At 40.8% G+C, this 14241-nt stretch overlaps 2 protein-coding genes across 2 annotated transcripts; one reads left to right on the plus strand and one right to left on the minus strand.

The window, feature by feature from the left end:
• Positions 1 to 213: 213 nt before the first annotated feature.
• On the minus strand, positions 214 to 7486 carry atpaf2 (ATP synthase mitochondrial F1 complex assembly factor 2). Its single transcript, XM_039787850.1, has 8 exons — positions 7085 to 7486; positions 6952 to 6996; positions 6640 to 6788; positions 4119 to 4216; positions 3624 to 3704; positions 2928 to 3040; positions 2573 to 2688; positions 214 to 1030 (listed from the first exon to the last, which is right to left on the minus strand). Exons 1-8 carry the CDS (start codon positions 7200 to 7202, stop codon positions 884 to 886), a joined length of 867 nt encoding a protein of 288 aa, XP_039643784.1. The 5' UTR covers positions 7203 to 7486; the 3' UTR covers positions 214 to 883.
• A 131-nt stretch (positions 7487 to 7617) lies between these two features.
• Positions 7618 to 13479, plus strand: LOC120550905 (glucose-induced degradation protein 4 homolog). The gene is made up of 6 exons (XM_039787851.1): positions 7618 to 8026; positions 8459 to 8518; positions 8923 to 9030; positions 9127 to 9228; positions 9322 to 9452; positions 11991 to 13479. Exons 1-6 carry the CDS (start codon positions 7835 to 7837, stop codon positions 12052 to 12054), a joined length of 657 nt encoding a protein of 218 aa, XP_039643785.1. The 5' UTR covers positions 7618 to 7834; the 3' UTR covers positions 12055 to 13479.
• Positions 13480 to 14241: the final 762 nt, after the last annotated feature.

Here is a 14241-nt window from a genome sequence, read left to right on the forward strand (position 1 = left end):
AATCCTGACCTTTAGCATGATTGGACAGCTAGAATATCCATCACAAGAGTCAGGCGATTGTAAATAAAAGGCAGCAAAGGTTGCATCAATAACGTATAAATGGCTATTTTATGACTACAGCACTCTTCTGATAAGAGATGATGCATTGCAGACATAGCATATCATATCAGGCGTATCCACATATGGTAATTAAACATGACAGACATCTGTAAAAATGTTTTAACTTGTTTAGATTTTAATTTAACAATTAACTAGCATTTTGCTTACAGTAGGTGGAAAGGGCACACACGAGTCATTATTTAAATTTAATTTGAAAATTAAAAGCAACAAAACCTTGAGCTTTGTACACTAAATATGCCAAAGTACATATAACATGGATAATGACAACCTTACCATTCCAAAAACGTTTTGTAAATGCAGTAGGTTTCAACAATTGCAATACTACACACAGCACAATTAGTATTGATAGTGTGCCGTTTGGATAGAATAGGCCCTTTGCTCTATTCAAATGTGGCACACAGAAAAAGCAGGGCAAGGAATTAACATTCCACTACCAAACGGACAACGACATTAGTCACTATTCTCTTGAAACCATCCAAAATATCACGGATGACTGAGAACCGGCTGGAAACTCGGTGAGGGGTGGCACACTTGGCAGCTGCCACGTATAAACACTGCAAAAAGACAGCCAATGTTGTTGTTGTTTTTTACTGGAGTGAGATGCCTCGACAACGGATCACAGACAAAGCAGCTGTCACTGCTAAATAGAACAAACAGGATGTGTTGTGTTTGTCTGCGTGGATGTGGAAGCGTGGATAAACCGTGGTGCTTTCAGTTTGAGGGCACATTTGATGTGTGCTTACTAAGAGTTTTATGTTTGAGCTTATCCTTGTCGGTCCTGCAGAAGTTTGCGCTTGACAGTTGAACCCTCAGACGAGAGGTGAACAAAAAGAGCTCCAGCAGCGGTTCGTGCCCTCAGCTCATACATGTCGTAGTCATGGGCCCACTCCACGTTTCCCCAGTGCTGAATCTGTGCAGGAGAAAAAACATGTTAGAGAATAAGAACAGAATACTGCCTGCAGGAAGAGCAGCATGTTAAACTTGTGGTTTCTTAATTGTTATACTGAAGGCACTACATGCAGCAGTGCAAGATAGAAAAAGCATTACTGTATCAGCAACGTAATTTGAAGAACTGCTGTAAATAAGTTTAAACAAGACTCAGGAGAACAAAGTCAGCTTCTACACTGCATTGTACATTGCGTGCTAGTCTCCCATTGCCAGACCTCTGGCTACTCCACACAACATTCCTGGATAGGAGAAAAATGTGCTGTGGTTTATTGGTATTTCCTTAAACTAATCACAATAGTGTGTGATGAGAACTTTACTCCAAAAAAAAATATATATATAATTTGATTGTCGGTTCTAGCTCGGAGGATGTTTCCCAATTCGACCGGAGTTAGAATACCAACACAAAGAAAGCGGAAGGTGAGGGACATACAGCCGAAAACGAGGGACATCCGCCGGAACCTCTGGCGGCACCGGAACAATCCCGTAAATGAAACATCCTCGTTATAGACTAATTGCGTGCCAACTGCTCAGGTTTAGGAGGTCGACCAATTAATCGGCCGATTTTTGCCATTTTTTATTTTTTTTCGGCCGATATCCGAGTATATTAAGCCGATTAATAGGCAGGCGCATCTGCGGGCAGCCTAGTGTTGTTGTGCAGAAGTAAAGATCCACTGAGATTTTTTGTGTTCAAGTGTTAAACATTTTCTTCAGACCTAAAACTAAAAATGCTGCTGGTTGCTACTGCGTGCAGCACTACTATTGTTAAAATTGTTAATTTATTTTATTTATGAAAGTTTGCAGATTTATGTTCTCAGAAGTTTGATAAATGCTGCTAAGTGCACTAAACTTTATTATATATATATATATATATATATATATATATGTTTTTAAATTATACATTTTTTATTTAAGTATACAAGTGCAGATTGGTGAAGTGTTCAATAAATGTTGTTGAAATGTGTATCTTAAGTAATTATTAGGGTTACATTTTATATTTCAAATAGAGGTTTAAAAACAAGCACATATCGGCCAAAATAAAATCGGCAGCATTTATCGGCCATATGCTGACCCTGATTTCTAAAGATCGGCATTGGCCAGAGAAAAACCCATATCGGTCGACCTCCACTCAGGTTTTATGGGGAATATGATAAAAACAGAAGAGGGCACTGTTTTTCCAGAGTAAATGAAGCCATCCTTTTGAGTTTCTTGCAATTTCAGATGGGTGGCAGAATAACCGGAAACAAAAAAAAATATTACAAATTCTGATCTTCAATAAAGCCAGTAAAAACTTTGACTGAAGCAGCAAATATTCTTTTTGCAAGAGGAGTTCTGAGATTTCTGGGAAACGTTGTTATAAAAAACACTAACAACAACAGTGTCACAAGATAGAGGCCACCAAGCATCTTGACCAAGGGCTTTGTTTATGGTCATCACAGGAAAGAAATGTGGCCAATGATACCAACTAAAAGAAGTTGCTGGAAACACCATTCTGCCACTCTCCTACCTGGTATTCCTCCTCCAGTCTAGAGAGCAGCACAGCCTGTTCCACACTCAGATGTCTGTCAATCATCCCCATCGACAGCACAACAGACTTCAGCTGGGTGATCACAAACTCAAGCCCTGCACAGGAGAAACCATATTACTGTATAGCTCTGTCCTACTACTATTAAAGCTTATTATAACAGTCTACCCAAGCAAAATGATTAAATATCCCAACTATTACAGTTACCGCACAACCAAAATATTCTATACATGTAATCTTGTCATCAGACTATGTGTGATGATAATATTTAGCACTACAGGTAAATCATCTGAACCAAGAGCTGTGCTTATCTTGGATCAGTTTGGAGATGTATTACCTGTCAGGGACCAGAAGTTGTAAGAATTCAGGTGTTGCCGGAATGTGTCTTTGGTTGCCTCTGGGATCTCAGGACCCAAAATACTGGACGAGGAGCCAATAGTGACGTTATATCTGCAATTGAGTTGTGGAAGACAAAGACAATTAGGAGAGAGCTTAATATGGTAGCTACATTAACAAGGGCTATATCGCCATTTTAGGGGCTTTAAAGTGATGGTTCGGAGTAATTTACCGTAGGGTCCTTTGCACCACGACCTCGAGCCAAACACCCTGGGTTAACATTGGAAGTGAGTTAAGCGTGAGAGTAAGCGTAGTAGCGCTGAATAGCTTAAGCGCGGGGCTAATGGACCCACGTTTGTATCTCTTAAATGACTAATAATGCCCGAAATGATACCAAAGGTCTACACTAGTACATATAGGTTATGTACTCATAAAACGATGGATTGGAAAGTTTGTAAGTACACCAGAAGTTTATGTAAATAACACTTGCCTGCTGGCTTCTGCTCTCTGCTGCTGTGAGTCTAACTGCAGGTAGCACCAGCAGCAGCAGCAGCAGAGAGCAGAAGAGAGCAGGCAAGTGTTCATAAACTTCTGGTGAGGTCGTGGTGCAAAGGACCCTAGGGTAAATTACTCCGAACCATCACTTTAACATCAGCCGACGTGCCTTGACTGTGACAAAAGATAATGCTGCTGTTACCGGTTTTCAATCCAGTGCAGCACCGGGTCCCACTCATTCTTCTGCAGCTCAACCAATCCGTGGGGCTCATCTACTCTGTAACTAAACAAAACATAAAACACCATTAACATTTAAAGTCACAACAGCAACGTAAAAAAAAAAAAAAAACTAAATATCTCAGACAATAACCAACATGTAAATTCAACAAGCTTGTCCAAATGCAGGACAATATCTTTTCTGCAGCGATCAAGTTCTAAATAATGTGACATGGACATTTAATATCTATGTTGTCATTGTGTTAATCTCTCTCTTTTGCTGTACGCATTAAACAATGGCTATAATGACATTACATCCCTATTAAGAGAGTATTGTTAGAATTTAGCTCCGGCAATATATGGATGTACAGAACACCGAATGACTTATAGTTCTTATCCACAGCAACTACAAAGCCCCCGTTCTAAAAAAGGATTAACAATTTCATAAAAGGTTAAGTCAATAAGAACATAATTAGTATACCAGACAGTATCAGTCTCCAGGAACTTCAGGGCAGCATTGATCATTTGCTCCTTGTTACGTTGGGTGGGATTGTCCAGAGCTGTGTTGCACAGAGTAGTCTGCAGGAAGAGGGTACCAACATTACTCTTTCGGTCAGTTACATTTTTAGTTAAACATCCTTTACTAGTGCCAAGAAAAAAAAAACAAGCATGAAAAGAGCTTCATGGCAAAAACTATAGCTAGCAATGTTTTTCTTCTGAGAATCAGAGTCTGGATCAACAGAAAAACATTTCCAGGATAACTGCCTGACATCCATGTCCCTCTCCTTCCGTTCTCTGTGTGTTTCCGTTCTCAAACTCCATCGGCTTTGGGAAACAACAACAAACTTTGAGCTAGCAAGCTATACTCTGAAAATGTAAAGTTTTGAAGAAAATTTGGATCGTGCAGGACTGCTTTGTTCTTTCGGGAAATGATTGTTAAGATTTACAAAGAACGTTTACGGCATTTACTATCTAACTGGGACGTTTTGGGCCCGATTTGGAGAGGATTGCTATGGACGAGGTACACGCGGTGATACAATTGTAAGAGCAAATTACGTTGAACCATGTATCCAGCTAGTTTAAATAGCTCACGCTACTGTATTGTTAACTTCATTCAATATTATATGTGGCGTTTGCTTTTGCGGGGTGCAAATGTGCCACCTAAACAAGTTCCTTCCTGAGACCATTTTGCGGAGCCACCGTTGCGGCGCCTAAGACGATTGGTTTAAAGAAATGTAAACAACCCAGATCTTTTTTTTCCCTCCTATGCTGGAATGTGGTGAGCCAGAGGTGGGACCAAGTCACTGTTTTGCAAGTCACATTAAGTCCCAAGACAAGTACTGAACTTACACTGACACTGCACTTTCATAATGTTTTATGTCTAAATGAAACAAAAAGATAAATGTAATAGAAGAAGAAAAAAACAATGATAGTGTAGCAGTCTGCCACAAATAGGTCCTAGAGTTCTAGATTAAAGTTACTCACTTTATAGATGAATAATCTGTGTGTGCATGTGTGTGAGAGAGAACATACCAATTTCGCATAAACAACATCAAGGAAGGCATAAACAGTTTCATTCACCCATAAGGTTGTGCTTTTTTTCCTGGTACTTAGAGTTAACCCATGGTTTCGCCGCTGTAACGTTAGCAGATTGCAGCGCATAGCCGTTTACTTTCAAAGCTGATTTGTCATCTCGTTTCGGGTTAACAGCAGCTTCAAATGTCGAAAGAAGTTGTTGCTAGCCTGGGAAAACCCTGACAAATTTCCGGCAAATATGAGATTTGCTCTGAAAGTCCGTCTGGCCAAGAGCCCATTCCAATGTTTCCAAATCGAGGCACCAATCACAACCGTTGAGGCGGGCTTTACACGATGACGATAGTGCAGCGACGGCAAGCAGCTTTTTGTTTACATTCAACATGACGGCCACCGAAGCGCAGCAACCCGTTGATGCCGCTATCGCGGCTACGTCACCCGGATCGTTGGTATTAATCGTTGAAGGGCTATCCGATTGCGCCCAGAGGCATTTGAGCGGCGTCCGTTGGTGACGCCCTGTTGGAAATGAGCTGTGAATGAAGCTTCCCCAGACCCACTCTCAGTTACAACTGAGAAGGGTCTGGTGTCAACCAGGCTAAGTTGTTGCATCTCCATCTGTAATTTTTGACCCGCATGTTTTGCAAATTGCCATCTGTTTTTTGTTGACCACCATATAGTCTTTATCTTTGGTGTCATCATTTCCAACTGGCACTAAGCGACATAACTTCACTTCTTCATGCTTCTCTCCAGCATATGTTCTCCGGTCTGTCGGATTGGCTAAAGTGGATCTGGGAAATGATGCGTTCATTTGTGTTCATCACTCACTGGGAATTAATTGCTCATTATAGTTTCATTAATTAATTTGTAAAATACATTTTAAATAAAGGCCAAAGGTATCAAGTCTTGTCAAGTCAAAAGGCTCAAGTCCAAGTTAAGTCACAAGTCATTGGTGTTAAAGTCCAAGTCAAGCTGCAAGTCTGATTTCCTCGAGTACAGCCTAAAGTTATCAACCGAGGAGTCGAGGAGCTATCAAATAAAAGTTATGAGATGCAGCCCAAGTCGTGACTCGAGTCCAAGTCATGTGACTCGAGTCCACACCTCTGAGCCAGACCTTACTCCACAGCGCTGTGGAGTTAGGTCTGGCACTGCGAGACTAGTTCTGGAGTAAACCTCCGCGTGGCAATCTCTGTGTCAATCTGGGTTGCAGCAGCTCATAGTATACAACAAGTCAGGGCTTTTCATACTTTTTGGAAACCGTGACCTAGTTTTCTGGTCCCAAACTCTCACAACAACTCTCTTGTTTTCAATAGCATAGAGGGAGCTTCAAATGTATTGTATTGTTTGTAATTGAAAACATATAACAAACATATTAATATAGCGGTTTTAAAACATATCAAGCAACCCTAAATTGGTTCTGACCACAAGGATAGGAAACTAAAGCCTCTCCAGTTCCCGGTTAAGGATCATACCAGGTGCATAGTGTAGAACTTGAGTGTGTCTCTTTGAGCATCCCACTCTGTTGCCACGGCGATGGCCAGGACTTCATTTGGCACTGTGAACAGCTTCCCTCCAGGGGTTTTCAGTTTCTTTCTGTCTAGGTTTATCTCATATAAACCACCTAAATAAAAATTGAAAATATTAAGTAGAAGAATGACACAGAGAAGGAACAATTCTAGTTAAGCGGTTATCTTATTATCAAAAATGTGCTTTTATTACCAACAAATTAACTTAGCCCCAATCACAGAACTGCCATACTCGACCCATTGACATTTGACACTTACCTTCACCTTGGGATATACTGACATCTTGATAAAATCGTTTTCTTTCTAGAAACAGCAGAACACATCACATCAGTCAGCACTCGCACAACAAGGTTAATGTAGCTACTGCAGCAGAAAAATAGATGTAGCTTACCTGTTATGGCTGTGGAGTATTTCAAAGCAAATCGAAAGTGCGGACTTCTTGGGCACACTTTATTGGGAGAAAGGATATTTCCAAACTGACTCTGAAGTCTAACAATGTTCCTAAACATAGCGAAAGTTACGTGAAGATCTGTTTGTAAGATAAGCTAACGTTAGCTGACAGGCTAGGCTACCTGTTTCTGACCGCAGTTCGTTAATTCATTAAACGCAACATTTGTATACGAGTGAATATTTTTAGTATTCGCATCAACTCTTGTTTATACTGTACTGGCTAACTGTGTAAAGTTGCTATTTACTATCGCACATTTCTCCCTCAGCTTTCACACAGAAGGTCCTATCCTGTGGTTCAAAAGCACGCGTGTGACCTCTGTGCGTCGCAAATACTGTTTATATGTGGGAAATGTAGTTTTAAAAGTGCTTCTACGCACTGTAAAACGACAGGAACAAACTACACCCGACTATTGCCATAAGCCTTCCGCAAGTTGAACCAATGAGCGTTGCAGATGTTAGCAAGGTGAACTCAGTTGCCCAATGAGAAGGGCGGATTCTGGTGCCTAAAGCGAAGTCCACTTACTTTTCTGGAAGCTTGGCGCCTAGTAAACTAAACTGTGGAGGAATCGGTGGGGATTTGAATGTTGGTGGACCGCTTCAGTCCTCTTCCACCTGTTCGAAAAGACTGACAGAGTCCATCGCTCAGACGGCAAGTGACCGCGGTCGGTGCCCAGCCAGCGAAGCGGGAGCCATGCCTGTCCCCGCTGGATACCTCAGCGACTCCCCCGCTGCGGCCTTCGCATCCTCGGCCTCTCTTATCCCACCGCCACCGATAAACACCCTGCAGCCCGGCGTTGTCACCTCGCTGCTGTACAGCGGCTCTAAGTTCAGGGGCCACCAAAAGAGCAAAGGGAACTCTTACGACGTGGAGGTTGTTTTGCAGGTAGGGCTGTGAAGCGGATATTTTACTATTCAGGCCAGCTGTCAGGGGCATTTTGTGATCTGTCAAACGGGCGGTGTGATGATTGACAGCTGGAAAATCAATGAGCCCTGGCCTGTGGTTGAGCTTAACTCGCCTAGCTAGCTGTAGATGTAGCAGTGCTAGCGACTGTTTACTAGCAACCCTTTTCAACTATAAGGAGAGATGTTATATAATCGTATTATCAAAAATACAAATGAATAGAGGTTAAGTCATGTGGCTTCTGCATTTGTAGGAAGAGGCTTACAAACCTGTTCATGGCTGTTTTGTGTGAGAGGATATTATAAATGCCATAGAATCATATCAATGCCACTTACTGTCATTAGAATGTAGAAGAAACTACATAATACAGATATGAAGTAAATGATTCTCTGTTGTTTGTCTTCTTTTATTAAGCATGTCACCATGGAGGATTCCTACTTGTGTGGCTATCTGAAAATAAAAGGACTGACTGAGGTGAGAGGAGTTATTCCCTTTAACAAGCTACAAAGTTTAAGCTCCCCTGCTCATTGTGTTTGTGTCCTTTTCAAGAGACTGGTAAAGTCGAGCTCCTTTTTCTTGTTATTGTCTTATTATAGAGGACGTCATGTCAAACGACTACATATTGTCCTACTGTACAAAACTGTAACTCATAGTTTACACTATCATATAAATCACATAATATGACTACAGTGATTGAAGACACGCAATGAATATCAGCATATGTGATTAGTTGAAAGACTAATCATAAGCATTGGGTGTGACATTCTTTCACTTACAAAGAGAAGAAAAGACAAAACCGCATGTATCAGATTGGCGGCACCAGAGCAAACAAAAACACCACCGTTTTCTGTCGTGTTCTCTCTCTCTCTCTCTCTCAGGAATACCCAACTCTGACCACGTTCTTCGCTGGAGAGATCATCAGCAGGAAGCGGCCGTTTCTCACCCGGAAATGGGATGCAGATGAAGATGTGGATCGTAAGCACTGGGTAAGGTGAAAGCTTGTTCATTCGTAATCGGCACAAGTGCTCTACGGCAGGATGGTTTACCGTGACATAAATCCTTTTTTTACTTTTTGTGTCAAGGGCAAGTTCCAGGCCTTCTACCAGTATGCAAAGACATTTAACTCTGATGATTTTGACTATGAGGATCTGAAGAACTCTGACTTTATTTTCATGAGGTGGAAGGTAAGGTACTGCCTAAAATTGAGCCTGACCATATGTCGTAGTAAGTCACCTCTGAACTTTCAGCTGCTGCTATTTCTCACCCTGCCCCTGCAGGAGCAGTTTCTGGTCCCTGACCACACGATAAAAGACATCAGCGGAGCTTCCTTTGCCGGATTCTACTACATATGCTTCCAGAAATCCACAGCAACGATCGAGGGCTACTACTACCACAGGAGCTCTGAATGGTAACGCAACACAACACTAGTTACTGTGAGGTGAAGTCGAGTAATTTAACAAATTAGCAGACTTTTTACTGAAAGGTTGTGGGATCAAAGCCCCAGACCAGATGGAAAATCTGGGTAGGGAAAGTACTGAACAGACAACAGTTCCAGTAGGGGTGGGGAAAAAAAATCGATACGGCATAGTATCGCAATACTGTATCGATACACAGACGCCAAGTATTGATCTTTTATTATATATGCGTTGGTCAGTTTGTCTGCTTGACAATCTGATTTTGCAGCAATATAATTGAAGTGAGATGAACAAACAGAGAAATGTATCTCTTTAGATAAAACAGACATTGACAAAGTTTCCTTTTGGGGACATAATTTAAAACTGGGAAAAATTTGAAGTTGGAAAAAAGGTAATGAATTGCAATATATTGCAGAATATTGCAATATGTTTGAAATCGCAATAATATCGTATCGTGACATAAGTATCGTGATGATATCGTACCGTAAGGCCTCTGGTGATTCCCACCCCTAAGTTCCAGCTTTCTGCAGCTTCTGTCAAGGTGCCCTTAATTCTAAATTTCCCCTTGCTCAGATGATTAGTCGAGGATGAATGTTGCTCTGAACCGCTTCAAGTTAGACTGTGTGTAACCTTATATGGATGAAGCAGAACAAATAACACCCTCCGTTTGTTGCATTTGATTTATATGGTCGTACTGTCTGGTTATAAGCAAACTTAGACCTGCTTGGTGTCTATCTTTTAGTGTTTTCATTTTTTATTTGACATTCTTTGGCTTTTCTTTTAACTCCCTCTGCACTTAATGGTTTGGCTATTGTTACAAAAGTCCTCTGATTTCATTCCATTCCGTTTCATTTTTTTATTTTTTTATTCCCTTCTCTGACCAAATACTTGGAAGCAGTTTTGTTTCCCCTCTCTGATCGCAAAATGCCTCTATTTCATGTTGTTTTCAAAAGTGGAAAATGACTAACAGCCAGCGCTTGTTTCATACTTATGCTATGATGTTTGCATTTAATTTAACATTATTGCCTGGACCGAATACTGTATTGACTGCAATTTGAATGTTGTTGTATATCTATTTATGAATTAAGCTTGTTTATAGGATCAACTCTGTGCTCGTTGCTGCCTTTTACCACCTCTGGTGTGAACCCTGCAAACCACACATGGGAAGGCTGAATTTGAGCATGAGTCCAGACTGTGGTTTGCCCTCAATTCATTTTGTTCCAGCTACTGACTTTCAGATGTCAACATCCATCTTTTTATTCTAGTAAAGCCTTTTATTTTGGGGTTGTTTTTGACAAACTAGATTGCAGTTGTGTCGGAAGACTCAAGTGAAGTCAGCTATCAGATCAGGCATATTTCAAAGCAACACATGAGTGCTTGGTATTGTTCTCACCTGACCTGATGAACCCACTTGAAGGAATAGATGCTTCAAAAATGATTGACAAATTAATTTTTTTCCCTGACAAAATATATAGAGGATTATGACTTATTGTCTCTATTCGGTGAAAACCATGTATCTCCGATTTTGTTTATTATTTATTTATTTATTTATTTTTTTTTTTTTTTTTTCTTCAGATAAACTGATAGGTTAAGTATTCCTTTATTGGTTGTAAAAAAAAAAAAACTTCTTTTAGTTGTAATCCTTAAGATTTCAGTCCTGGTTGATTTGACGACACCTCTGATTAGCAGAATGTGCTGTTGAATTATGGTCATACTCAGATTCTAGTCAGAATTCCCGACCTCGAATGTTGTGGGCGGGGCTAAGTTCGGCTGGCATCCAGGCTACTGTTGAATACTACAGCAAACTCTCCTCCAGCTACAGAAACACGACAGCCAGACACACTTTTTCCCATCATGCTGTGAGCAACCGAGATCTGATTTCATCATTTTTTCCACACAACAGCAGGGCACAGTAAAAGTTGGTTGCCTTGCTGAGGAGTTGGAGGTGTGCAGCCGTGGCTCCTCCCTCTTGTTTTCTTCTCGTTACAAGATTACAACTGATCGGCTGTTAGAATTTAAGAAATGCTGACCCACCCGTAGTCAGCATTAATCTCTGTGACAAATACTGTGTATTGTGTTTCTTGGCTTCTACATTTTAAAAGTGACGCTGTGTTTGCGCCAGATGAATGCTTTTAATGCTCTAATATTGTATAAAGGGAATATGAACAGTCAACCGCGAGGCTGACATCAATGAGATGACATTACACTGGAGTACATGGATGTCATGCACGTGAAGGCAGTTTGAATCCAGTGTGGGAATGACGGACTCCACCACTAACACTGATAACTAATATATATATATATAATGAGGTAATAGCTGAATGGCTTTTGCAGAAAAAAAAAAATGCTGACCTTAGTATCAAAAAGGGGTTTGATTTCATTAATTATGTCTTTAAACTAAATAAACCACTGAAAAAAATCATTTTGGATTATCTGAGAAAGGCATTATCACAAAGTTGGAAAAGCGGTTTATGCCATGTACTTCTTCCACATATACACATCCTAACATGTACTGTGTTGTTACGCTGCAGGTACCAGTCCCTAAACCTCACCCACGTTCCCGAGCACAGTGCAGCCATCTATGAGTTCCGGTGACCCCGGCCGGCATCGTGGATCTTTTTTTTTGACGGACAGAGACTTAAGGCAAAAGCAGAGGTCTGCAGATGCTCCGGAGGAGGAGGAAGAGGAGGAGGAGGAGGAGGAGGAGGAGGAGAACGACTAAGGATAAGAAGTTGGGCTTTGGAGAAGTGCAAACTCTTACATGTTCCCAATAGGTGGACGGACAGCTGATTGACCAGGGGACGGGATATCAGACAATGATGAATGTATGGATTAGATGAGAAGAACGGGAGGAAGGAAGAAAAGTGCAGTTCTTCCTGGCTGGAGCTTGTAAAGTTAGAACCAGCAGCAGAGACTGGGTGTGGCTCATATAATGTACCCCTTTTTTTTTTTTTTTCATTCGTTTTAACAACGCTTGGCGCAGCATCTCGAGACATTTTATAAGCTGAGTTGGGGGATTCCCTCTTCTTGTTTTTTCGACTAGAAACGTCTCCAGCTCTCATCCAGCCGATGCCGAGGGAACAACATCAAGACACCTTTTGACTACCGGACAAGGATTCCTCTGAGGACTCTGCTCGCATTAACACCACCTCTAAAGAAGTAAATTGCCAAGTCTCTGTGTGGAAGACAAGTTTGGGTTTATCAATGATTGGAGCTTTAATCAGCCCATAAGCTAGATTGACAGTATTTCTTTTCTTTTTTAAACTTCGTCTGCCTGCCAAGAAGATATTTTGTTATTTTACTAAATGATGGACGCAGAGTGGCAAACAACCACTGACCCACAAGAAGACAAGAGCCCCCCCCCCCCTGTGTTCATACAACCGCTTGGGAGATAATTATCACATGTGATTGCTGTGGATCTTGTTCTATTGAGTTGCATTTGCACAAAGATGGACTATATGTTACTAATGTTTGAGGTCAGGATTTTACACCCACATGCACAGTACACAAGGTGACAGGTCAAGCTTTTTGACTCGTTTTTAAAGGTTTGGCTGCGTGGGGAGTTCGGAGCCAAAACAATCATAGAAAAGTATTGAAAAAGAGTATTTTACCCTGCACTCTGCATTTAACAAAGAGCTTTTTACTTCCCTATGTGTCATTTTAAATTAAGACCCCCCCCCCCCATCCTTACATTTCTGTCCCCTCAACTATGCAACACTTTCAACATAGCACTCTTCACACATAAAACCTTCAGTTTTCAGAGACATTTTATTCTATCCTGATAGTATATAAAGAAAAGAATCTATCTTCATAAAAGGAAATATTTTTAATAAATTGCCTGTGAAAAGTGAAAACACTCCCTGATCATGTTCCCCTTCCACGTGATGGTGCCATCTTTCTTAAGCTCATCAGAGTTGTATTCTAACAGATTGTTTGTTTGAGAATAAGCCTGGATTTGATTGATGGTGTGATTGTAAAGAATGGATAATGGATTTAAAAAAAAATCATATTGACATCTTTCACTGTGTGTTGCCTTTTTTTTTTTAGACCAATACATCATGTTTTTAAAGGTCCAATGTGTGGGAATTTCTCCCATCTAGCGTTGAGATCATATATCGCAATCAACTCTCTCGCGCCACGCAGTTCAAAGTACGTATGACAGCTACGGTAGCCTTCACGCTTCAAAAAGCTGGTCTCTCGCTCTTTTCAATATCCTTTTTATTTTTTCCAGGTGAAGAGGAAGACTCCTGTTCCTGAAATTTGGATTTTGAATACGTGTGGTCCTCCACGTTTCCTTCTTCAAACTTGCCGGGGCCGGGAAGCTACGATACCCATTAGCAGCATTAGCAGCGCCTGTGAGTTTATCATGGGACAGCAAAAGGCGGAGAAGTATGTCCAGTATGTCCCTTGCTGGCTAACGTATTTCAAGATGGCGCATGAATATGGAGTGTCTAACCCAGTTCATGCCAATGCAAATGTAACATTTCAAGCCAAAAGGAATACTTGGAATTGATGCTGGTGGTAAATATTCTGGTGGTAAAGTTTTTGAACAGGCAACACAGATTTTGATAATTAACAACTAAACACGTTACACACTGGACCTTTTAAGTGATGTTTTCATGGCACACTTCACAACAGTTATCAAGTTATTTACTCATGTAATAGAGTAAAACAAACCACATCATATACAGATAAAACAATTTGACAGCACCTTTGACAACAAATCTATTTCCCCATATAACAAACTTGATAGTATAGTGGAATGCAAAAAAGGAGGGCCAT

Source organism: Perca fluviatilis, chromosome 21 (assembly GCF_010015445.1).
Source record: "Perca fluviatilis chromosome 21, GENO_Pfluv_1.0, whole genome shotgun sequence".
NCBI classification, from domain to species: Eukaryota; Metazoa; Chordata; class Actinopteri; order Perciformes; family Percidae; genus Perca; species Perca fluviatilis.

Bases quoted from the DNA above. Each gene is read 5' to 3' on its own strand.
- atpaf2 (XM_039787850.1), bottom strand. From the start codon at position 7,202: ATGTTTAGGAACATTGTTAGACTTCAGAGTCAGTTTGGAAATATCCTT. The intron at 3,041-3,623 runs GTAACAGCAGCA...ACTCAATTGCAG, and splicing joins CTGCACTGGATTGAAAACCG to ATATAACGTCACTATTGGCT. The intron at 2,689-2,927 runs GTAATACATCTC...TCTCCTGTGCAG, and splicing joins CAACTTCTGGTCCCTGACAG to GGCTTGAGTTTGTGATCACC.
- LOC120550905 (XM_039787851.1), top strand. From the start codon at position 7,835: ATGCCTGTCCCCGCTGGATACCTCAGCGACTCCCCCGCTGCGGCCTTC. The intron at 8,027-8,458 runs GTAGGGCTGTGA...TCTTTTATTAAG, and splicing joins ACGTGGAGGTTGTTTTGCAG to CATGTCACCATGGAGGATTC. The intron at 9,031-9,126 runs GTAAGGTGAAAG...TTTTGTGTCAAG, and splicing joins ATGTGGATCGTAAGCACTGG to GGCAAGTTCCAGGCCTTCTA.